At 43.1% G+C, this 26,611-nt stretch overlaps 1 protein-coding gene across 1 annotated transcript in view; it reads left to right on the plus strand.

Annotated features, from left to right (window-relative positions):
- Window positions 1-26,611, plus strand: part of SMYD3 (SET and MYND domain containing 3) — a 980,023-nt gene that overhangs the window by 917,955 nt on the left and 35,457 nt on the right. Inside the window, exon 12 of the mRNA XM_073628021.1 lies at window positions 12,051-12,159. Within this exon, the coding sequence (XP_073484122.1) occupies window positions 12,051-12,159 (109 nt within the window). The remainder of the gene's footprint in view (window positions 1-12,050; window positions 12,160-26,611) is intronic.

Genomic DNA, 26,611 nt, shown 5'->3' on the forward strand with positions numbered 1-26,611 from the left:
GGTGTCACTTCCGGTATACACAATAACATAGACACGTCATTCCCCCCAGCAGGGGACATTAGAATGTCCCCTCTAGAGTTACTAAATTCAGTTCAGGATATTCCCCTTTATGCATTTGTGACCTCCAATGGGACATTGGGAAATATATTCTGGGATTGCCTGAATGCTAAAAAACTATGGTGTAAAGCAGCCTTTTTCAACCAGGGTGCCCAGGCATCCTTTGAGGTTTCTTCAGGGGTGCCTTGGCAAAATGTCTAAAAATTTCCCAAAAATGTATACAAGCCAGCAGGTGGAACAAGCCTTCCTTTTAGTTTCACAAAGCCACAGGTTTTAATTGTGCACCATTTCAACTTTCCAGCCACTGGCGTCCTAACAACCAATGATGTCATCGGTGTTGATAAGAAAAGTGCTGATCACCTGCACAGCATCCCTGTTTGCCCCTCCCCTGCCTCTCTCCATCAGCATTGGGGTCCCATTAGCTGGGTAATGGAGAGAAGCTGAGGGAGAAGAGAAACAATGGAATACTAGTCAGTACTAGTGTGCAAAAGTGCATTTGCTTTGAAAGAATAAATAACCTCTTATTTTGGGTGTCCTACGTGTGTTGATGCTGCCACCGCATTATGTAGAAAAGGTTTTTTTTAGAATGGGGTGCCTTGAGACTGTCTATAATTTTAAATGGTGCCTTGAGAATGTCCATAATTTTAAAGGGTGCCTTGAGATTGTCCATAGTTTTAGAGGGTACCTTGAGATTGTCCATAATTTTAGAGGGTACCTTGACTGAAAAAAGGTTGAGAAACACTCCTCTAGAGCATAAATGGCATTGTTAACTTTTGAGATTTAACTCCTTTGAGGTTTTATTAAAAAAACACCCTGCAGACATCAACAATTTCAGTTAAACTTCATTTAAACTTTATAGTAACTCCAAAAAACATACTGTTTAAAAGCTTAGAATACTCCATCCCTTGTTTTTTCAAATGTTAAAAATCGCCTCCTATGTGTCATTGAAAATGTAAAACTTTTTTGGCTATTCTCACAATATTCTCAACTCTATATGCCTGCCATGGGTGGACGTGGATCTACAACCCGAATTTAATACAAACGACCTCCTCTTTTAATTAAATATACTTGCTTGACTCAAATACTTTTACCCTAATACCTTCTGTACCCTCATACCTCACCCTTCTCCCTCTATTTCCTCAGTTTTTCAGTTTTTTCTCTCTTTTTCCCTGTACCTTATAGATCCATTATGATCTATTATGGTATTAGGACTAGCCAGGACATATTTAGACATAATAAAAATGTTAAAAGTCCCTCTACAATCACTTTAATTGTTTCATTGGTTGAAAAGAAAGTAAATGTAATCTTTAAAAATTAAATAAACATGATTATTGCACTATTGTATTATAGGTTTATTGTAATCACAGAAACGCATTTTAATAATACATGACAATATGAATCATTTACTTCAGTAACAAAAATCTGTTGCACATTTTGCTTATTTGCTTTTTTTTGTATTCTAATATTTAATATCCATCTGTCCATTTGTTTTCTAGGGAAATTGACTTATTTTTTTCTGCCTGCTAAATAAATTATTATTTGTTTTTATTGTGCAGCAAACATCCTTTGAGTTTACTAGACACAATGGGCCTTGTTTTCTAAACTATATGCACATACCCATTCCCTGGGCAGGCCAAAGAACCTAGTTGTATTCTTAGTTATTACTTTGCAGCCCCCCAGGAGGCACAGAAACATTTTGTAGTGTACATAGAGTAAATTAATTGACAAACGTGCTTTAGCATCTCAGTATATGTCAGCTAAGTCTGAGGGCCTAAAAGAAATTTGGGATGTCCTCTAATATTTTGGGGGTATGTGACAACTGCTATTTGTGCAGGTATTTCATGCAGGAACAAAACTGTATAAAGTAAAAACTGACAAAAAGCAGCGCCTTCTAAGTGTAGCAGATAAACAATTTAATAAGTAAGAGTAAGCATGAAAGCACTCACAAACAAGCAATAGTATCCAGCATTGTATATGTTAAATTATCTGCACTGTCCCAGAGTGGTACTCGGTCTCCTGGGGGATCAGCGGTGCACAGAGACTCTCGATGATGACATCACATCCGGGTACAGCTTACGCTCTTTTTACATTCCAGAGTCTCTTCTAGCTCTTTTAGCTGGCGGCCTCTTAAGGACAGCACAACTATTATCCTTATACGGATTTATTTATATGGACTTGCCCTGCTGAGTGACCCATCCAAAACCCCTGTTTTTAGTGTTGTATAGCAGATCCAAAGTGCGCCGTATTATCCCACTGTTTGTATGTCCAACTGTATAAAGTGCAAACTGTTAATAGACATGTGCATTTCGTTTAGGTCCGAATAAAAATTTCAGACACTTTCTTTGTTATTTGGAAATTCGGATGTATCCAAATTTCCGAATTAGAATAGTAACCAATTTAAACGGATCCGAAATAACGAAACAAAAAACAGTTTTCAAATTTAATTCAAATCCTTTTAGAAAACTAATTCGAAATTAAACTAATTTGAATTCGTATTTCCAAAGAGAATAGAATAGAATAGAAAATAGAATAGAATAGTAAATAAAAGAATAGAAAAAGAATGGAAAATACAGAAATAGAAAATAAAAGAATATAATAGAAAAGAATAGAGTAAAACAGAACAAAATATAATAGCAAGTAAAGGAATAGAATAGAATAAAAAAGAATAGAATTGAATAAAATAGACTTTAACCATCTTCTGAAATTCAAATTTCAAATAGAATAAATTCAAATAGAAAGAAATAGGATGGAAAAATTAAAAAATAGAACATAATAGAAAAAAACAATAGCGTAGAATATAAGAAAAAGAATATAACCTTCTTCCAAAATTTGCATTTCAAATGGAATAAATTAAAATTTGAATAGCATAAAAAAGAATAAAATAAAAAAAAGATAATGGAATAGAATATGTAGCACTAACCCCCAAAGGAGCCGCTGGATATTTTTGGGTCTTCATCGTCACCCCTTACCTGTAGTTTCACCATGTCCAGAGCTTAGAGTCTGTATTAGGCTTGGCGGCCGCCAATGTATACACCAGTCACTTAGTTCTGTTTCCAATGCTTTATTGCAAACACTTTTAAATGAAGTAGCAGTAAAGAGGTAGAAGAGGAGTTGCGGGGGGGTTCAGATACCTTATGCAGATCATTGAGGAATTTGAGATCTTGAAGACAAGTATACCTTCAGTCAAAAGATCTTGCTCACCCGGATAGGCCTCTCTCACTGACCCAGCAGCCGGAATAACGCACGGATGAAAAGTCTCTGCCACAGACTTGATAAGAACAAAAATGGTTGAACAATCCTCTGCCACAGGATTTAGTATTAGTTGCACGATCCTCTGCCACATGATTTAGTATTAGTTGCACGATTACACAGTACCAGACCCTTTAAGCCGACCTGGCAGTACTGTGAGGCAGGTTAGTTAAGTATAGGTGCGTCCTCCAAGTAAGTTACCAGGCCCTCCTGAGAGACCAGCCTTCATCCTGGATCTCAACAGCAAGGGTCCTCCCCTTGATCTCCTCAGCTTGGCTCGGCTTCTTTCTAACAGGCAAGACAGACTAAGGACCACCTCTGTGGTAGTAGGCCCCAGAAAGGCTTCTGGGCCTACTTGTAGGCCCAGAAGTCAGCGTGGCCCTGAGGCAGGAAAAGAGTCACCACATACCTTAGGCCAGGAGGCAAGAGAGAGAAAAAATGGCGTCTTCCCCTTAAGTACCCTCTCCCAGAATGCACAGTGGTGACCCCCCCCCACTGGGCCGTTTCCAAGAAAGAAGAGCACTCAGTACACTTCAGCCTGTTGCTCTTCCAACACTGCCCTATGGTGACAACGACACCTACAGACGACAGTTTGGAACTGCACGCAACTCAGCCAATGCTGGAACAGAAGCTAATTTAGCCGTAATATTAAATCTGAACTACATACAGAACAGATACCCACTAAATTTACATGCAAGTGCCTGGTCAAAAGGAGCAGTGCGCTACATACTCCCCCCACTACAAAAGACAGTGCCCTCAACGTCTGAGAGAAAAAAAAACATACCTCTCAGTCCTGAGAGTTAGTATCTAAACCCCAAAACTTGGAAGGGAGAAGGAAAGGCAAGAAATAAGAAGTTAAAGATTTCATCATGGACACACAATAATGTCACATCAATATACAATACAACCCCCCCCCCCCCCACTCTCTATCTAAATCACCCACTCTCCAGCAGCTTGACAGATGATCCAATTTTCCTGGAAAAGAAACACAAAAACACACAAGCAAAATATGAAACCGCATCTCTGTATATCAAAGCAAAGCTGCACTTCTGAAGAAATGGAACTTTCCTTCATACTCTAAGTGAAAATGAATTAAGCTGTAACTTAGAAGTCCAATTCTCTCTATGGGCGAATCCCACCACTTAGTGGCGGAAATCTGGTATGGCAAAGAGTCTCTAGGTATAGGAACACTGGAGTAAAAGAAACCTCTTGACCACGAAGTTCTCACTGACCCTAACACTATCTAACTATACACCCCAGAGTCTCTTTTTATTAACTTTCTTTGCAAGATGAAAGAACAAACAACAATCCCATTGAATAATCACCAATAGAACCAGGGATCTGGCAGAGTCAGTTTCTTCCCCTGTTTATTGAAGGGGTAATGAAGTAGACAATGTCATCTTTTCCAGGTCTGCAAATGACCACCTTGTCAGCATAGATGTGCCGACCATAATTCCAATGCAGCAGGCACCTACTGAACCATTCATCCATGGTAGAGGAATAGCAAGCTCGCCGGAAAGGCTTTGGTACACACAAATAGTCCCAGACAGCTTCACGCTACCACTGCTCCGGGTTGGCCTCGATTTCCTGCATAATTTCTTTAGTAACATAAGGAAACTCCAGGCCATACTCTGTGGCAACTCGTTTGGCGAGCACTCGTTGCAATCGGGCAAGTCTAGGTAAAGCTCTGGTTTTTCCCAGACAAGGAGGCACACAAGAATTTGGAGATTTGCGCACCATAAATCCGATGGGCATCGGTTCAGACTCAAACAAACGAATAACTTTAGACAATGTCTCTTTGATAGTGCTGTGTGGCTCCACACTAGGAGATGTCTTCCCAGAATCTGTGGATATCCAGTCTGAGAAAGTAAAGGCAGAAGCAATATCTTTACCCTGAGCCCACAATAATTCCTGTGACATTGTCTCAAATAAATCATCATCACCGGAGATATCTGACAGAGAATCTATCTCTGAGTCTCTCAATTCTTCCACAGGCAAATATTTACAAATAGTCCAGATATGTTCCCCCTTGATCTCTCACCCGTTCATGTCGTGGATTTTTCCAAATTCATGCTCTCCTCCGACTCCGGTTCGGGTAGTCTTTGGGGCAGACCTCTTCCGCGGCCACGGGAAGCCTTCACATATCCCACCTTCCTCTGGACAGGTGCAGCGGGAACAGGTGTAGTGGAAGTAGAAACAAGGGTGATGTCTGCTGATGAAGCAGTAACAGCGACATCTCCCTCAGGAACACCCTGAGTAGCAGATGGGATGAGGGTTTGTTGGCTCTTTAAAGCAAAGGCAGTAGTTTTCGCTGTGGCGGTCCCTGTAATCCAGTCCACTCAGTAGGCACAGGGTGACATTGTAGATTGCTTCACAGCGAACAGGTATTCTCCGCATTTCAAACATCGAACAAATGGACAGAGATACAGAGATGTATGGTCGGTTCCTCGCACTTGTGGCAAAGTATGCCCAACCCTTCAACATCTCCAATAGTGTACAACACAAACCGAGCCTGCGGCTTCAAGCGGATGCCGGTATCTGCCAGCAGAGTTCCGGTTAGCATAGCAGCCGCAGCGGTACTTGTTGGGAACATCCTAGGCCCCATGGCCGACTGTATCAGTAAAAAAGAAGACATGGCTGCACTCTGATCTTCTCAATATGATCACGAGGCCTTTCTTCTTGTTTAGCGCCAGACACACACTCACGTGTCTCACGAGGCAACAGGCGGGAAATCCTCCACCTTTGCTCCTTTTCAGTCTCCCGGGTCTTCTTAGCTCCACCCATAGCCTACGCACTTAGAAAGTGATCCGCATTAAACCCCCCTTGTCCAGCAACAATTAACACAGTCCAGGGCCCCCTTTACCGTAGACTCTGGATGAAATACCTTCTCAGGGTTGCTCAGGGTAACGGCAAATATCCTGGACGATGCCCCCACATGTAGCACTAGCCCCCGATGGAGCTGCTGGATATTTTTGGGTCTTCACCGTCACCCCTTACCTGTAGTTTCACCATGTCCAGAGCTTAGAGATCAACAGATCTTGCTCACCCGGCTAGGCCTCTCTCACTGACCCAGCAGCTGGAATGACGCACGGACGAAAAGTCTCTGCCACAGACTTGATAAGAACAAAAATGGTTGAACAGTCCTCTGCCACAGGATTTAGTATTAGTTGCACGATCCTCTGCCACAGGATTTGGTATTAGTTGCACGATTACACAGTACCAGAACCTTTAAGCCGACCCAGCAGTACTGTGAGGCAGGTTAGTTAAGTATAGGTGCGTCCTCCAAGTAAGTTACAAGGCCCTCCTGAGAGACCAGCCTTCATCCTGGTTCTCTTCAGCAAGGGTCCTCCCCTGGATCTCCTCAGCTTGGCTCGGCTTCTTTCTAACAGGCAAGACAGACTTAGGACCACCTCTGCAGTAGTAGGCCCCAGACAGGCTTCTGGGCCTCCTTGTAGCCACATAGCCCCAGGCTAGCGTGGCCCCGAGGCAGGAAAAGAGTCACCACATACCTTAGGCCAGGAGGCAAGAGAGAGAAAAAATGGCGTCTGCCCCTTAAGTACCCTCTCCCAGAAAGCACAGCGGTGAACCACCCCCACTGAGCTGTTTCCAAGAAAGAAGAGCACTCAATACACTTCAGCCTGTTGCTCTTCCAACACTGCCCTGTGGTGACAACAACACCTACAGATGATACTGTGGAACTGCACGCAACACAGCCAATGCTGGAACAGAAGCTAATTTAGCCGTAATATTAAATCTGAACTACAATCAGAACAGATACCCACTAAATTTACATGTAAGTGCCTGTTCAACAGGAGCAGGGCGCTACAAATAGAAAGAATATAACCATTTTCCAAAAGCCGAATAGAATAAATTTGAATTGAATAGAATAAAAAATAGTAGATTACAATAGAATGGAAAATAATAGAATAGAATAGAAAAAAACAATAGAATAGAAAGAATATAACCATGTTCTAAAATTTGAGATTCAAACAGCATACATTTGAATTTGAATAGAAAAGAATAGAATAGAAAAAAATAGAAAAAAGAGTAAAATAGAATATAACAATATAACCATTTTCGGAAATTCTAATTTCGAATACAATAAATTTTGAATTCAAACAGAATAGAATATAATAGGAAAATAATAGAATAGAAAAACACAATAGAATGGAATAGAAAGAATATAACCGTCTTCCTAATTTCAAATTTTGAAGAGAATAAAATTGATATAGAATGGAATTAGAATGGAATTTGAATTCGAATCAATTTGAATTTTCCCAAATCAAATTTGATAAAAATAATGAATTCCAAAAATGAATCAAATAATTTTAACTAAACAAATTTATGTAACTAACAAATTGAAACAAACCAAGTGTTTTTGTTCTGCACATGTCTGTTATCATTAAAGGCGACTGTAAATAAAACTACTAAGTGTAAAAATGTTGTACACAGTACATATGCATGTAATACAGTAATATGCAGACGTACAGGTTTTGGCTATGGCACTTTTTGCATACACATCAGAATCACATTTACAGAGGAAATTCACATCCGTCCTGTGTCTTGTACACACTTCCTGTGTTATCTCAAACAGTCTATTTAGCTCTCTAAGTCCTTATTTTGGGACTACAAATGAATCAATTAGTGCCTATGCTATGGAGATGAAGACAGCAGGAGTGATGGAGAAGTTTAGCAAAATTTTCTGGGAGAGCTGACACCATTCAGTCCACAAAAATGAGGTGTGTTGTCAGCCCACAAAATGAAATTGGAAGCAGAGTGCATTCCTGGCAGATCAACAGGTACTGTAGGATCTCTAAAGGGATATAATGTAGACAGCTGTGAATGTATTGCAAAGATGTACTGCATATGTTTAGTTTTTTTGTTTTTCACTTTGCCTTGACATACACTTTAAAAATAAAGGCCCGTACACACGATTGGACTTTTTGACAACAAACATGCAAATTAGCTGTTTTGGAGCAACATCTGACCGTGTGTACGCTCCATCGGACAAACTTTTTCTGTTTCCATCGGACTTTTGTTGGCTGTGCGAACGGACAAACTTTCCAGCAACAAAAGTCCGATGGAGCAAAGTCCGATCGTCTGTACACAAAAGCATCGGACTTTTGTACAAACTACAGTACGCGGCTGCGAGAATGTTTCCAGCGCGAACCCATCGAGCTGGTTCTTGGCGACAGGGTACTGTACATCTAGTGCTGGCTGCAATAGGAAAAACACATTTTCCTATTGCGGCGAGCGCAAGAGGGAATTCCCCTCTGGGGGCATACCAGGCCCTTAGGTCTGGTATGGATTTTAAGGGGAACCCCCTACGCCGAAAAAACGGCATGGGGGTCCCCCCAAAATCCATACCAGACCCTTATCCGAGCACACAGTCCGGTGTCGTCTCCGCGCTCTCTGTTTCTTCTCCGGCGCCTTCTTCCTTCTGTCGGGCTCCTCCGCTATCTTATGCTCTTTTGCCGCTCTTTTGCTAGCGGAGGAGCCCGGTCTTTTCAGACATCTTCTTCCCTCTTCTCTTCCAGAGATGTTGACATGATGCTCTCTCTGGCTGTAATGCTGTCTGTGCGCTCTGCTATGACTTATATAGGTGGTGACCCCGCCCCTATGACATCACAGTCCCAGGGCATGCTGGGACTGTGAGGTCATAATGGGGCATGGTCACATGACCACACCCCTTATGACCTCACAGTCCCAGCATGCCCCAGGACTGTGATGTAATAGGGGGCGGGGTCACCGCCTATATAAGTCATAGCAGAGCGCACAGACAGCATTACAGCCGGAGAGAGCGTCGTGTCAACATCTCTGGAAGAGAAGAGGGAAGAAGACGATCCAGAAGTCCGGGCCACCGCTAGCAAAAGAGCAGCAGAAGATCCAGACACCGGGAGAAGACGCCGGAGAGACCCCCGGAGTCGGAAGAAGACCCCCGGTGTCGGAAGAAGACCCCCGGTGCGGCCTAATAAATTACTTTAAAAACCTGTGTACTGTGTTTTTTTCTCTACCACTTTTTTCCCTAGGTGAATGGGTAGGGGTACGATGTACCCCATACTCATTCACAAAGGGGGGCCGGGATCTGGGGGCCACCTTATTAAAGGGGGCTCCCGGATTCCGATAAGCCCCCCGTCCACAGACCCCGACAACCAACGGCCAGGGTTGTCGGGAAGACACCCTTGTCCTCATCAAGGTGCGGCCCCCCCACCCCCAAAGCACCCACCCCACATGTTGAGGGCATGCGGCCTTGTACGGCTCAGGAGGGGGGGCGCCCCACTCGTCCCCACCCCACTTCTTGACTGGCCGAGCTGCGTGCTCGGATAAGGGTCTGGTATGGATTTTGGGGGGACCCCCACGCTGTTTTTTCGGCGTAGGGGGTTCCCCTTAAAATCATACCAGATCTAAGGGCCTGGTATGCCCCTGGAGGGGAACCCATGCCGGTTTTTTAGTTGACGTGGAGTTTCCCCTCAAGTTTCATACCAAACACAGTGCCTGGCATTGGCGGGGATCCAACTCGGATCCCCGCACCAGTGTGAACCCGGCTCGCAAGGTGTCAATCTCGCCAATAAAAGTGGCAAGATTGACACAATATCAGACAACAGTACAGAAGTTGACCAAAGGGTGGTGGTAAAGAGCTGAAAAACCACGTGATTTGGTGAAAGTTGGCTGGAAAAGTCCTGCCGTCTGTATGCAAGACAAACTTCTGGCCAATGCCCATGTACAAAAATCCAAGGGAAAGTTTGTACAAAGTCCTATCGTGTGTATGGAGCTTTAGAAAGGTGTATCGATTAAGGCAACCTGTGGCTTGTAATCTAAGGTCAATAACAGTGGGCAATAATAAACAGCAACTTGTCAAACTTCATCTTTTACTCATTGAAGTTCAATGCTGTGAATTTTTATTGCTTTTTTTATATTATAGTTGTTGTTTGTAATGTTTTACCCAATAAGCCAATTTGTGACTCTCTTTTATGGTAATTGTTCTCTTTTTGTTGTTATAGAAAAGAATGTGTGCCAGAAAACTTACATAACAACCAATGCCATCACTTTTTAACTGAGTTTATTTACTTTGTGCCTTCTGTCTGGGCTTTGAATTACTGAAAAATATTGCAGTAATTCATTAATTTGACACTATAGTATAAATGAAAATAGCTGGCATCAGAGCTTTTCCCGATATGCAGTTTTCAGTGCTGATGCTTGTAAAGGGTGAACCATAGAAATGTTGAGATGGTAAAATAACAATTTTAAGAAACAGTGAAATGAAAGCAGCCTAAATACATAGATTGTAATAAATAGAAATCCGCTTGCATGAAAATTATACCTAAGAAATATCATATGGGTAAAGGAACTAAAAAAAAAACATTGATAAAGGAAACCTGTTATAAAAGAATTATGTAGGCTGTCATTGCAATGTCTTTCTGAATATGCTAGTTTGACTGTCAAAATGAGCCTTGATCTTGTCTCTTCATTGCTTTCCTAGTCACTGATCTGGAAGACATTTGCAGATAAGAAGCTCTGACTTTACAAATTATATATTTTTCACTTGGCACTTGTCCTTTGACTGCCTTTTAAAGGACAACTTCACTGTGTCCAGCTTCTACTGTGCCTCTCCCTGCTTGGCTCATTTATTTCTATGGTTGGAGCTGTACTCTTGTGGATGGCTGGGTGCCACCATGATTATAGACCAGCCATAGGAATGAAGGACTGAGTGGAATGTTTGCACAGTAGGAGGTGGACATGGCTTGGACTTCTTTCTGAAAAACGTATGCAGTGCTAGGCAAAACAATACAATACAATCAGACACGGGGCTGAAGGCAACATTACTAGATGCTAAAGTGTCCTTTAACCACTTAAGGTCCGCCCTATAGCAGTTTTAATGCTACAGGATGGCACCTCTGCGCCGGATAACATATATATATGTGAACCAATTCTTCCATGTAGGGGACACGCATGCGTGCCACCATTGGCTCGCTTTCACAGTGATTACACACAGCGGAAGCCAATCGGTGGGTGCGCGGTACCAGATGTCCACCAGCACCTGCTGATTGTTAGGCAGAGAGACTGTAAACAAGGCAAATTGCGGTTCCGATAGGAGGGGAGGGATGACATTTTGTGTCCTCAGATACTGTAGCTTTCAATATTAGGGCACTTACCTGTCCTGGCATCCAACGGTGTCCTCACCCGAGCCGTTTCTTCAAATGACTATCAGGCGCTGGCGCAGCCATCTTGACTAAGGGAAATTGGCAGTGAAGCCTTGTGTGAAGTGTGCTACGCTTTGTGAATGAGCTGCAGTCTTCTGGGACCTGCGAAGTTTCCCACAAGGCTGTAGGGGATTGAGGGAGGCCAAACCTCCGGCTGTCAAAACCAGGTACCTCCTCCCCACTCCCCCAAAAAGGTACCAAATGTGGCAGCGGAGCAGGGGAAGAGGCAGACAAGTGGAGCTTTTGGGTGGAGCTCTGCTTTAAGTAGCAAACTTTGGCCTAGCACTACCTATATGTATGGTCTCTTGCATAGTTATAAAATAGTATATGTGATTATTGCAATTTTCAGAATTATTTTGTATATTGATTTCTATGAACCTGCTTCAAATTTCATAATTTTTCTAAAAGGTCTACCTTAATTTTGTTATAAAAGATATGACATTTTACTTTGTACTGTAAGAAAAGTGGGCATAATATTTGAGCACAGTATACTGTATATATGTAACATTATTTCAATTAATTGTTATTATTATTTTTTTATAGCATATACTATTCTAATTATCATCCAGTACGGGCAGTCCAAATAATGAGAGTGGGCAAATTACAGCTTCATCAAGAAATGTTTCCCCAAGCCATGGAAACATTAAAGCAGGTCAGTATAATGTTAGACTTTTACTATATCCCTCTTTATGTTTATCTGGTGTCCTGTCTTTTACGCTATGTAATATTGCCCATAATATAACAGTTTCCTTTGCTTCCTGTGACCCATTTGGTACTCATAAATAGGACCATTTTCATAGCCTTATGTTTTTACACATTCCACATATTGTGATAATTGTTAATTCCCTGAATAGCAGATAACCATTAACTTCAATTATTTATGTATTCATTACAGGCATTTATATAATGCCTACAATTTAGGCAGCGCATTACATACTGTACAACGTACATTCACATCAGTTCCTAGCCTCCAGTAGCTTAAAGCGGTAGTAAACCGCCATGCTTCTTTTTTTTTTAAACCTGCAAGCTAGTATGCATCGCATAGCACATTATGTGAAACTTACCTTAAAACGAAGTCCTCCAGCAACGCATTGTCACTGCTGACAAGGCTTCTATCTTCACCCGGTCTTCCTTCCTTTGACTGTCTGATTGAATGCGCTGCAATGAGGTTATTCCCGCGCATGCGCGGGAGCCGCTATTCACGGCATAGGTCTCTAGCGGAACAGCACGGGCATACCGCTCCTTCAGAGTATCACTGGCCCATTCACAAGTAAATATCTCCTAAATGTTTCACGTTTAGGAGCTATTTACTGTACCTATAAGTAAGCCTTATTATAGCCTTTCATATAGGTAAATATTAACCATACAGGTCTTACTGTACATCACTTTGTCTTTTTCAGTAATTATCTAATCTTGCACCATTTGTAGATGTCAGAATGGGGTTTTTGGGTCCCAGGAAAATAGGATACATTGTACAGTAGCATTACCTGACAACCATATTTTGGGTTCTGGGACAATGCAAAACTCTTTTCCAGAATACAGCAACAATTGAGATTATACCTTGCTATAAAATGCTAAGTCTAAGTTCCATTAATGATGTCATAAAAATGAATAATTTTTTACAAAAAAAGTGCTAACAGTTATAAAGTTCAGGCACTTGCATAAAATATTAGTCCCCACACTCTGCCTGAATGAAAGGCTGTTCTGCTCAGGCTTTAGATTTATAATTCCTGCAATGTTGAAGCTGGTATGCCCCCTCCTGCTTCCCACATATTCCTATGGGTAGTAGGAAAACCATCATAGTGCTGAACTAAAAAGAAATTGTATTGGTGGCGAGTTAGAGTGGGCAAGCTTCATCACTAATGGTAGGTGTTGGAACTACCCAATCAGAAAAGCATGACATTGGATCCCAGCAGGGGGACTGAAAACCATGGTAGGTATGTGCAGACACCTCAAGGTGCCTGCACATTATACCTGTCAGCACTTTAACAGGCTGCCATTGCTGTCCTTAGATTCTGAATATGCTAGTTACTTGGCTGAAATGCTGAGCCTCTTGCTTAAATACTTTGAGTAATTGACCAAGAAAAACTATTCAAATCAGGAGTTAGGACTTTCCTCTGTCTTTCAAAATCTGCATACTTCTCCAAGTCAGTGAAAGATGACAGCCTCAGTCATTGTAAGAGGTTGAAATAAAATAAAACAATTACCCAGCTATAGCAACATTGGAAAAAAAAACTTTGCATTAATACTCTGCTTCAGTCTGTCTGACAGCCAGCATCATTTAACCCACTTACTGTGTTACATCCCCTATACAGAAGGGTCATATGGCCAGCTGGAAGGGGTCACAAAGACACCTGTCTCCTGCCAGCATGCAGCAAACAAGACCCTTTGCTTTCTATATGGAAGTAGTGGACTATGCATAGGTCTGACACATCTGCAGCTGAGTCGGATGTAGATCTCTCCAATGCATATAAAGCATGAGAGTTTCAAATTGAGAACTCTAGGTCTGATTAGCCTGTTGGACCTCTGCAGAGAGACAACTGCATGCAAAAATCTTTTCTACTGCATGCTAAAAGGGAACAAGCTGTGGTTGCTTTGTGAAGAAAACCAACTGTAAGTTTACACACCTTTTCTTTTGATGCACCTGGTATGTATTTAGCCGATTTAGACTGAAAGTTCATTTGGGCTTTAAAGTAATGCAGTGAGTTGATTTCTGAACACTAAAAAACTCTATGACTAAATATTTTTGCTTGTTAACCACTTGCCTCTTGTATAACTTATACAGCGGCAAGGTGGCACTGCTGCACCGGATCACATACCTAGTACGTGATCCGACACTTCCGGGCCTGGGGCACACATGTGCGCCAACGGCGGCCTGCTCCCGCTGTGAATTATACTTGATGTCTGCTGACACCCGCCAATCATCCAGCACAGAGGCAGAATGACAGTCTGCCTATGTAAACAAGACAGATCGCTGTTCTGTCAGTAGGAAAGGCATGTATCCTGTGTTCCTGCAAACTAGGGACATGGATCCATGCCTTCCCCTGTTAAAAGCACCTCCCACAGTACACTAAAACACTTGTCAGGCCCACAGTTAACCCTTTGATCGCTCTTGATGTTTAATCAATTCCCAGCCAGTGTCATTAGTACAGTGACAGTGCATATTTTTGGCACTGTACACTGTATAAGTCTCAGTGGTCCCCCAAAAAGTGTCAGTTAGTGTCCGACTGTCGGCTGCAATATTGCTGTCCCGCTATAGTCCTCGCTAATTGCCCCCTCTTCCCATTACAGACTCCTCCAACACAGAGACCTCCATAACAGATCCCCCATCACAGAGCCCCCATTACAGACTTCCCCAACACAGAGCCCTCTATCACAGATCTGTGTCAGCCAGTGTCATTAGTACAGTGACAGTGCATAATTTTGGCACTGTACACTGTATAAGTCTCAGTGGTCCCCCAAAAAGTGTCAGTTAGTGTCCGACTGTCGGCTACAATATTGCAGTCCCGCTATAGTCCTCGCTAATTGCCCCCTCTCCCCATCACAGACTCCCCCCAACACAGAGCCCCCCATCACAGATCCCTCCATTACAGACTCCTCCAACACAGAGACCTCCATAACAGATCCCCCATCACAGAGCCCCCATTACAGACTTCCCCAACACAGAGCCCTCTATCACAGATCTGTGTCAGCCAGTGTCATTAGTACAGTGACAGTGCATAATTTTGGCACTGTACACTGTATAAGTCTCAGTGGCCCCCCAAAAAGTGTAAGTTAGTGTCCGACTGTCAGCTACCATATCGCAGTCCTGCTATAGTCCTCGCTAATTGCCCCCTTTCCCATCACAGACTCCCCCAACACAAAGCCCCCATCACAGATCCCCCCATTACAGACTCCTCCAACACAGAGCCCTCCATAACAGATCCCCCATCACAGAGCCCCCATTACAGACTTCCACAACACAGAGCTCTCCATCACAGATCCCCCCAACACAGAGCCCCCCAACACAGAGCCCCCATCACAGATCCCCCATCACAGGGCCCCATCACAGATCCCCCCATCACAGAGCCCCCATCACAGAGCCCCCATCACAGAGCCTCCATCACAGAGCCCCCATCACAGAGCCCCCCATCACAGAGCCCCCATCACAGAGCCCCCATCACAGAGCCCCCCATCACAGAGCCCCCCATCACAGAGCCCCCATCACAGAGCCCCATCACAGATCCCCCATCACAGAGCCCCCATCACAGATCCCCCATCACAGAGCCTCCATCACAGGGCCCCATCACAGATCCCCCCATCACAGACTCCCCCATCACAGACTCCCCCATAACAGATCCCCCCATCACAGACTCCCCCATAACAGACCCCACCCATCACAGATCCCCCATCACAGATCCCCCATCACAGATACCCCCAACACAGATACCCCAAACACAGATCCCCCTATCACAGAGCCCCCCATCACAGACTCCCCCAACACAGAGCCCTCCATAACAGATCCCCCATCATAGATCCCTCCATCACAAATCCCCCATCACAGATCCCCCCATCACAGATCCCCCATCACAGACCCCCAACACAGATCCTCCCTTACAGACTCCCCCAACACAGATCCCCCTATTACAGACTACCCCAACACAGATCCCCCATTACAGACTCCTCCAACACAGAGCCCCCCATTACAGACTCCCCCATAACAGACCCCACCCATCACAGATCCCCCATCACAGATACCCCCAACACATATACCCCAACACATATACCCCAACACAGATACCCCAACACAGATCCCCCTATCACAGAGCCCCCATCACAGACTCCCCCAACATAGATCCCCCCTTACAGATTCCCCCAACACAGATCCCCCATTACAGACTCCTCCAACACAGAGCCCCCATTACAGATCCCCCATCACAGATCCCCCCATCACAGACTCCCCCAACACAGATCCCCCTTACAGACTCCCCCAACACAGATCCCCCCATTACAGACTCCTCCAACACAGAGCCCCCCATTACAGACTCTCCCAACACAGAGCCCTCCATCGCAGATCCCCTGTAACACAGAGCCCCTCATAACAGATCCCCCATCACAGACTCCCCCAACACACAGCCCCCATAACAGATCCCCATAAAACATCCCCCCATCACAGACACCTCCATAATAGATCCTCCATCACAGACTCCCCCATAACAGATCCCCCCATCACAGACCCCCCATCACATATCCCCCTCCATCACAGATCCCCCATCACAGACTTCCCCAACACAAAGCCCTTTGTTCCGACCTGTCATGTTTCTTGTCTTGCATGATTAAGGTAGCAGAGGGGAGGGGGAGTGTTGTGATGTTAAAGGGCTAGTCGGCGGGATGGGTAAATCACCCTGGCGGGCCATATGTGGCCTGCGGGCCGTAGTTTGAGGACCCCTGGTTTAGATAATTCATTTGACAGATACATTTGGCCTGGTTGCCATAGGCAGCAGCTTAATTGAGGTCTGTTTCTTTTTGCAGCAGTTTAATAAACATCTCCCGTAATGAATTAATACACAAAAGAATACACCAATGCCCTCTGTGAAGAAATGTGTATGTCAATGAAGTGTTTGAAAAAAATGGGGTTATAGAAACTGAAAATCGGTGCCATCACTACCTGTAAAAAGGACATTTCACAGCAGTCCTTTTTTTAATGACTGATAATTTATTAGCAAGCAAAATACCAAACAATGCTGCTATTGAAGACAACGCAGTGTAGCAGTTGGTCACCACTTTCCATATAATTGCATACCTAACACAATAGAATTCTTCCCTTCAGCACTTCACATTTGCAGGATCAGCATTCTTTAAACGTTCCACGATCCATTATTACCATATCCCTGTTGGTGTTCATAACTAGCCACATCTGTATTGTAAAAACAGCAAGTTTATTTGCCAGTAGGAATGACCACTTAATTAGAATGGGAAAACACAAGCAAAGCTGTCTCATCGCTTCTGTGTCCACTGCATTGTCATTTCACATTGTAGATATTAGCGAGAAAGGTATTCTGGGTAATTGCATGCAGTAATGGCATTTCTATCTCACAATGAATTTAATAAGCAGGAAAGGGAAAGTGTTCTACATTTTCTTTTAGATGTGACTACTAAGCTAGGAAGATGGTACAAATTTTAATGACCATTAAAGAGAGCTTGCTTTTGCAATTATCACAGGCATTTCATGTGAATTTACATCTGAAGGAAACTGGAATGTCTTACTTAAAATAGATTTACAAAACCTCATTAAGAATAAAATAAATATTTGCTTGTTGTTATCTACTCCTACCAATTTATGGTATCTCAACTAGGTACAGTAGCGAATTAGTCTGTACATTTCATTTTATGTGATTAACAAAGATTTAACTCCTCTGAGAGAGTTTGATTTATCTTCCTGTTTATTTTATTTAACAGCTAGCGAGTGTTAATGTTTCACCCACATTACAAATTTGTATTACTTATAGTTTTTTAGGTGGAAAGTGACAGTGGTGTGCAAGCCACAACGATATTAGCCTTATGCATCCTACTACATACATAAAACTACATTTTTAGTGACAAAGCCCTTATCTTTACCACACATATCATCGTGTTGGGTTATCCCATCAGTTAACAGAGGTTGTTAAGTAGGGGGAGATTTACTAAAACTGTTGCACTAAAAATCTGGTGCAGCTGTGCACAGTAGCAAATCAGCTTCTAACTTCAGCTTGTTCAGTTAAGCTTTGATAATACAACCTGGAAGCTTGGTTTCAGCGCAGAGCTGCACCAGATTTTGTGCTCCCCAGTTTTAGTAAATAACTCCCACAGTGTGAAATGTAATATTGAAAATAATGGTGACCAATTAAAACTGGTATTTAGTTACAATATAAAAAAAAAAAAAAGTACATAGGCATATACTGTGCTATTTCCCAAACCTGGTAAAGATTTGACGCACTGCTCTTCCTATACACCTACAGTATCTGACAAAAGTGAGTACACTTACATTTTTGTAAATATTTTATTATATCTTTTCATGTGACAACCCGTCACATTTTTGTAAATATTTTATTATATCTTTTCATGTGACAACACTGAAGAAATGACACTTTGCTACAATGTAAAGTAGTGAGTGTACAGCTTGTATAACAGTGTAAATTTGCTGTCTCCTCAAAATAACTCAACACACAGCCATTAATGTCTAAACCGCAGGCAGCAAAAGTGAGTACACCCCTACGTGAAAATGTCCAAATTTGACAAAATTAGCCACCCCCCCCCCCCCCCCCCCCGTGTCATGTGACTTTTTAGTGTTACAAGGTCTCAGGTGTGAATGGGGAGCAGGTGTGTTAAATTTGGTGTTATCACTCTCACCCTCTCATACTGGTCACTGGAAGTTCAACATGGCACCTCATGGCAAAGAACTCTCTGAGGATCTAAAAAAAAGAATTGTTGCCTTACATAAAGATGGCCTAGGCTATAAGAAGATTGCCAAGACCCTGAAACTGAACTTCAGCACGGTGGCCAAGACCATACAGTGATTTAACAGGACAGGTTGCACTCAGAACAGGCCTCGCCATGGTCAACCAATGAAGTTGAGTGCACATGCTCAGCATCATATCCAGAGGTTGTCTTTGGGAAATAGACATTTGGAGTGCTGCCAGCATTGCTGCAGAGTTTGAAGGGGTGGGGGGTCAGCCTGTCAGTGCTCAGACCATATGCTGCACACTGCATCAAATTGGTCTGCATGGCTGTCGTCCCAGAAGGCAGCCTTTTCTAAAGATGAGAAAGCCCGCAAACAGTTTGCCGAAGACAAGCAGACTAAGGACATGGATTACTGGAACCATGTCCTGTGGTCTGATAAGACCAAGATAAACTTATTTGGTTCAGATGGTGTCAAGCGTGTGTGGCGGCAACCAGGTGAGAAGTAAAAAGACAAGTGTGTCCTGCCTACAGTGAAGCATGGTGGTGGGAGTGTCATGGTCTGGGGCTGTATGAGTGCTGCCAACACTGGGGAGCTACAGTTCATTGAGGGATCCATGAATGCCAACATGTACCGTGACACTGTACTGAAGCAGAGCATGATCCCCTCCCTTTGGAGACTGGGCGGCAGGGCAGTATTCCAAAATGATAACGACCCCAAACACACCTCCAAGATGACCACTGCCTTGCTAAAGAAGCTGAGGGTAAAGGTGATGGACTAGCCAAGCGTGTCTCCAGACCTAAACCCTATTGAGCATCTGTGGGGTATCCTTAAACAGAAGGTGGGGGAGTGCAAGGTCTCTAACATCCACCAGCTCTGTGATGCCATCATGGAGGAGTGGAAGAGGACTCCAGTGGCAACCTGTGAAGCTCTGGTGAACTCCATGCCCAGGAGGGTTATGGCAGTACTGGAAAATAATGGTGGCCACACAAAATATTGACACTTTGGGCCCAATTTGGATATTTTCACTTAGAGGTGTACTCACTTTTGCTGCCAGCGGTTTAGACATTAATGGCTGTGTGTTGAGTTATTTTGCAGGGGCAGTAAATTTACACTGTTACACAAGCTGTACACTCACTACTTTACATTGTAGCAAAGTGTCATTTCTTCAGTGTTGTCACATGAAAAGATATAATAAAATATTTACAAAAATGTGACGGGTGTACTCACTTTTGTGAGATTTTGTATATCGCTACTGAATTATGACCTAAAGATCCTCACCAAAGCTCTAGCCAATAGAATAATGAAAGTGTTACCATCAATTATCAATATTGACCAGACTGGCAAATCCACTGATGTTAATATCCGCAGGGTTTTCACATATCTCCAACTTCAGCCTGAAGGGACTGCCTCAAGAGTCTTGGTAGCCTTTGATATTGAAAGGGCTTTCAACACAGTCCGGTGGGGTTACTTGATGCAGGTGTAAAAGCACTTCGGTTTTGGTCTGGTCTTCAGGAAATGGATCAATCTATTATACAAAGTCCCTGTGGAAAGTATTAAGCTGAATGGCAAGTTGTCATCTCCTTTTCCAATCCAGAAGGGGACAAGTCAGGGGTGTCCTCTTCCCCCTGCCTCGTTCGCGCTGCCTATGGAACCGTTGGCGGAGGGACTAAGGGCATCCTATAAGGTAGTTGTGATTCGTGTAGGTTCCATTGTAGACAAGGTAGCGCTTTACGCAGACGATTTTATACTCCTTTTACAAGACCCTGGACCCTCACTCTGGAAAGCACTGCAGATCCTATATCGCTTTGCAGCCCTCTCGGGTCTACATACCAATTGGGATAAATCCCTCATTTTACAGATTGATTAGGTGGCTAGGAGGTTGGCTGATCCTAATTCCCCTTTGCAATGGGCAACAACTATTAAATATTTAGGGATCAATATTTCTCCCAACACTAAGGATTTTAAACAGTTTAACTTGTCCCCAGCTTTTCAGTGGTGTAAACAGAGGCTGAAAGCCTGGTCACATCTCCCTTTATCCCTTATTGGGAGAATTAATCTAATAAAAATGAAAATCCTCCTAGTTCTATTGCACAGCCTTAGGCACTACCCAGTCTGGTTACCAAAATCCTTTTTTAAACAATTAGATTCACTTATAGGCTCCTTCTTATGGCAATCCCGCCCAGTTAGATTTAGTAGGAAGATTCCATGCAGACCTTGGACACAAGGGGGCTTGGCTTGCCCAGACTTTTATAACTACAATTTGGCTGCAATGCTCACCCATGCTCATAACTGGCTTGTCTCTGATGACACAAATGCCTCAGTAGTTCTGGAAGCTGCGCACTCAGAATCCTAAGAGACCCTTCCTAATCTCCTTTACAGGGGTCTAAGAGTCTCTCTCACACACCTCTGACTGCTGCTATGAGGGCAGTTATTAAGGCCTGGCATGTTATTACTAAACCTAATATAATGCGGGGTAAAAGGTCCTCATCCACGCTGCTTTGGTTTAATCCTATGTTACCAGAATTCCATTCCCTATTGGACCCCAGTCTATGGGCCAAAGGAGTTAGATACCTTGCAGACATTTGTGATGGGAGTGCACTATTTACGTTTGATAGGTTGAGGAACAAACTTACACTGCCTAATGTGTTCTTTTTACGTATACTGCAACTCCGACATGCCTATGCATCCCAATTTGAATCTTCCCTGTTTAGATTGGAGCAGGAGGATTTGGAGGTTCTCCTTCAGGATTACACTCTCAAAACCCACTATCTGTGATGTACAAGTCACTACTGCCCTCTGTTCATGAAGGTCTAGATGCCCTGCTTACTGTGTGGTATTCAGAGGAGCAGAACTTGGACAATGAAGACTAGGAGGAACTTTGGAACAGCCCATTCCAAGCATTAACCACTTCCCACCCACCGGCCATCATATGACGCCCTGGACTTTGTGCGGGTATATCTGAATGATGCCTGCAGCTACAGTGGTCAACAACCCTGTCCTCAGGGCCCACTAGCAGGCCAGGTTTTATGTATTACCTTGGGGAGATGCAGACTAGAATACTGCAATCACTGAGCAGCAAATTATATCACCTGTGATGTATTTCAGTTATCTTGCAAACCTGGCCTGTTAGTGGGCAGGGTTGATGACCGCTGCCCTACACCATAAGAATGATCATAGCCGCTGTTCCGCCACTTGATCGTTCTTACGGGCGGCGAGAGGGGACGCCCCCCCTCCTGCTGCCCTCCAGTGCTTCTACCCACTCACCACTTCCATCAGTGAGTCGGAGACAGGATCCGCTGTCACGCCTAGCCTCTGCATTCAAACAAATGGCACTGCCTTGGCTGGGAAGCGAGATCATGTTTTTTTTTTTTTTTTTCAGGCTTCCCAGCCTAGAGGTGAGATGTGGGTTCTTATTGACCACATATCTCACTGTTAAGAGGACCGATCATGCCATATTCCTATTACAAGGGAAGTTTACATTGCTTGTAATAGGAATAAAAGTGATCAAAATTTTTTTTTTTAAAGTATCAAACTAAAAAAAGAAAAGAATAAAATTAACAATAAAAAAAAATAAAATAATTGAAAGCACCCCTGTCTCCGTGTACTCGCACGCAGAAGCGAATGTATACGTAAGTCCTGCCCACATATGAAAATGGTGTTCAAACCACACATGTGAGGTATTGCTACAAACGTTAGAGCAAGAGCAATAATTCTATCCCTAGACCTCCTCTGTAACTCAAAACATGTAACCAGTAAAATTTTTTAAAGCGTCGCCTATGGGGATTTTTAAGTACCGAAGTTTGGCGCCATTCCACGAGCGTGTGCAATTTTGAAGCATGACATGTTAGGTATCTATTTACTTGGCGTAACTACATCTTTCCCATTTTATGCAAAAAAATTAGGGCTAACTTTACTGTTTTGTTTTTTTCTTTTTTTTAAAGCGCAAAACAGTTTTTTTAAAAAAAAAAACGCGTTCGAAAAATTGCTGCGCAAATACCATGTGAGATAAAAAGTTGCAACATCCACCATTGTATTCTCTAGGGTCTTTGCTAAAAAAGCATATATAATGTTTGGGGGTTCTATGTAATTTTCTAGCAAAAAAATTATGATTTCTACATGTAGGAGAGAAATGTCAGAATTGGCCTGGGTGGCAAGTAGTTAATATCGACTAAAGACCGGTTGATCCAATTTTAAATAGTGCACAAAATGTATTTTACACCACAAAAAGCTACGTCGTATCTACCCTAGTTCCTCTTCTTGCTGTTGGAGGTGTTCAAGCGACCCTGCAGGATTTGCCCATATCTTTTGGGAGTGCCCTCAGATTAGTAGCTATTGGCGGAATGTGACCCAGTTTATATCTACTCTAACTACTATGCATCTCTCTGCAAAGTTTGGAGTTTGTCTCCTGGGGTTAGTTAACTCTTTGGCCGTTAATAAGGCGATGCATACTCTATTGGATCACTTATTATTTTATGCCAGTAAGGCGATAGTGCTCAAGTGGAAATCAGCCACGGCCCCTAATTTGCCCTTCTGAAAGCGTATAATCAATAGGGTTGAAAAGGAGGGGAAAGGGGATTGGGACTTTAAATGAGGCATGTAGGTATGAAGAATTCAGTTTGTTGTATAAATTAACATACAAACACATAATCATGAGTACGTTTATATCCAATACAATTATGATAACTGGTACAATTCATAAAAATGTATATCTATACATACAATATAGATGGGTTGCCACATGATTATAAACGATTAATATCAAAAATTAAACATACTGACAGATATCAATTGAATCATAGGGACACAGCATATAATAGCTCTATGCATTTCATGGATTGATCCACTCTTCAGGAGCATGCGCGTGAGTTCAATAAAAAATATAATAGAAGGAGTTGCTGTATGGTCTGATCCTACCCAAGGAAAAAAGAAAAAGCTTAAAAAATAAAATAGAATAAAACCAAGTATAAAAACCCACTCTCTACCATACTTACAAGGTTGACTATATAATAAAAGTGTGGCACTGTAGATCGGGGACCCCCAAAGTGGGGCATCTCCAACGGGTGCTGAGGTGGTGTGAGCGGCCTGCTGTCCTGCAAGAAAATCATACAGGGGAGACAGATTTCAAGAAATAAAGTAGTAGTCAGAGTGACCATAAGTGCTGAGACCATCAATGAAGGACTTATATGTATACATATTTTATATATTTATATTATGACACGTGCAAGGTGTCCTGTGCTAAGTAAAGAACGGGGGGATTAAAGTACTAGAAAGTATTGGTGGTAGCCAAGGTGTAAGAAGTGAAAAGTGATGAGGATATAAAAGCATCACCAGGAGAGGTTGAATAAAAAGGTGTAAGAAGTGAAAAGTGATAAGGATATAAACACATCACCAAAAAAGGTTGAATAAAACAATCTAATGCCCCGTACACTCGATCGGACATTCCGACAACAAAATCCATGGATTTTTTCCAACGGACGTTGGCTCGAACTTGTCCTGCATACACACGGTCACACAAATCTTGTCGGAAATTCCGAACATCAAGAACGCGGTGACGTACAACACGTACGACCAGCAGAGAAAAAGGAAGTTCAATAGCCAGTGCGGCTCTTCTGCTTGATTCCGTGCATGCGTGGAACTTTGTGCGTCAGAATTGTGTACACACGATCGGAATTTACAACAACGGATTTTGTTGTCGGAAAATTTGAGATCCAGATCTCAAATTTTGTGTGATGGAAATTCTGATGGAAAATGTCCGATGGAGCCTACACACGGTCGGAATTTCCGACAACAAGCTCCCATTGAACATTTTCTGTTGGAAAATCCGATCGTGTGTACGGGGCATAACAGTGCAGTGCAACCAGAGGTGAATTGTAATTACCAATTAAACAGTGATCAGTTCATAGGGTCCACGGATCTAAGGTGATTCATGTAGTGAACTGAAGTGAGCGAACAACACACCAGAGTGAATCTGACCTCCCTGGGTGAAGCCTTTAAGGGCACGGCCATCACACGCCCACCAATGTCACGTAGGCGTGCACTGCAGGGGGGATGTGTCATTAGCTGGGCAGAGAATCGCCTGCCGTCGGTGCCATTACATCTAGCTGCCAGATGGTACTACCGTGGAAAGGAAGGGCAGTGCCATAGTAGTGACACTGCACCTGCAACATACAAAGGGTGACGTAGATGAACATCCACCCACCCTAAGTAGAAGGGGAGGAGGAGGGTCCGCGGCATGTATCGCAGCTTGTACCTATACAAATCATTTCTTCAATAAAAATTAATTTAAAAAAAAAGTACATAGAAAACAAGTCTAACATAAAGGAAGCTGGACTGGAGCATCATGTATATAAATATGTTTCACTCTTTCAGTGAGAATAAAGAAAATGTGTGTAAAGTAGGTTTGATCAGGAGAAAGGGCTCTGCCTGAATAACCCATTAGTTGTAGTCCATGCCTGTTGCCCATTCTGAAGGGAGTTGCAAAATCCAAGGTGTCTATGTTGTGTGGAATTAATCTAGATCTAACTTTAGGGTACCGTATATAATAACTGTTCCATGATTGTATCACAGATCAGTAGAGACGAGACCATACTTTGGAATACAGACATAAGATGAAATAAGTAACATGAAATAATGATGCCAAAATAATTGTATTGCACAGCAGTTCCAGTAGATTGGCTAGTTGTGCAGAGCCCCTATAGGCTGAGAAATATCTGTATTTTTGATCTGTGATCTGTACTACTTGTAGAAGATTTTGTACCCTTTTCTTTGATAATCATGTAAAAAAAAGTTGAACCCATACATAAAGAAATCAACTCAGTCAATAAACATATCCCAAAATTTTGTGCCAAACTGTCATGAAGTGGGGACAGCTAACTATACTAAATAAGAATGTCACAATCAGAGGATAAGACCACCTGGGACTGTAAGTTCAAGATCTAGCGGACCAGTGGAACAACTAAACAGGTATACATGGCTTCTGGTCCTCACTGATGTGGGAGCAGTGTGATTGCATGCAGAGGTGTGCCAGAGTCGCAGGATCTAGGGAGCCACACGGTGTTCACCAGAGCCACTTGAGATGTGGATGTTGAGCTGCGAGGCAGCCTCCAGGTTGTGGCTCTCTAGCACATGCGTGCGGGCACAGTGCAACCAAATAGCACACTGGTAGGACAGGGGGTACACACAGGATACAAGGTACTATGGGAGATTCTGCAGCACGCTAAGAAGAGACGCTAGTGGGAAGAACGCAGGAAACAAGTGTGGAGCACAGGAGAGCAAGGGAACTGAGGAATAGGGCAAAGAGGGATGGACACAGACAGCAGGGATGAGGAGCAGAGTGCAAAACGACAAGAAAGAATACAACGGCAAGCACCCACAGTAACAGAATACGCAGGGATACACGGACAGAAACCAAAGGAAATACAAGAGCGAAGCAAAGGAAAAATACTGAGAACAGCAACAAAACCAAACAAAGCAAATGTCAGAGGAACAGGGAGGTCTGGCTTCAGCAAGGAGACACATTGCTCGAACATTAACACTAAGGATGAGCCAAACACCCCCCGGTTCGGACCAGAACTTGCAAACAGGCAAAAAATTCAGATTAGCATGCGAACACCGTTATAGTCTATGGGACACGAACATGAAAAATCAAAAGTGCTCATTTTAAAGGCTTATGTGCAAGCTATTG

This window comes from Aquarana catesbeiana, linkage group LG04, assembly GCF_042186555.1.
Source record: "Aquarana catesbeiana isolate 2022-GZ linkage group LG04, ASM4218655v1, whole genome shotgun sequence".
NCBI classification, from domain to species: domain Eukaryota; kingdom Metazoa; phylum Chordata; class Amphibia; order Anura; family Ranidae; genus Aquarana; species Aquarana catesbeiana.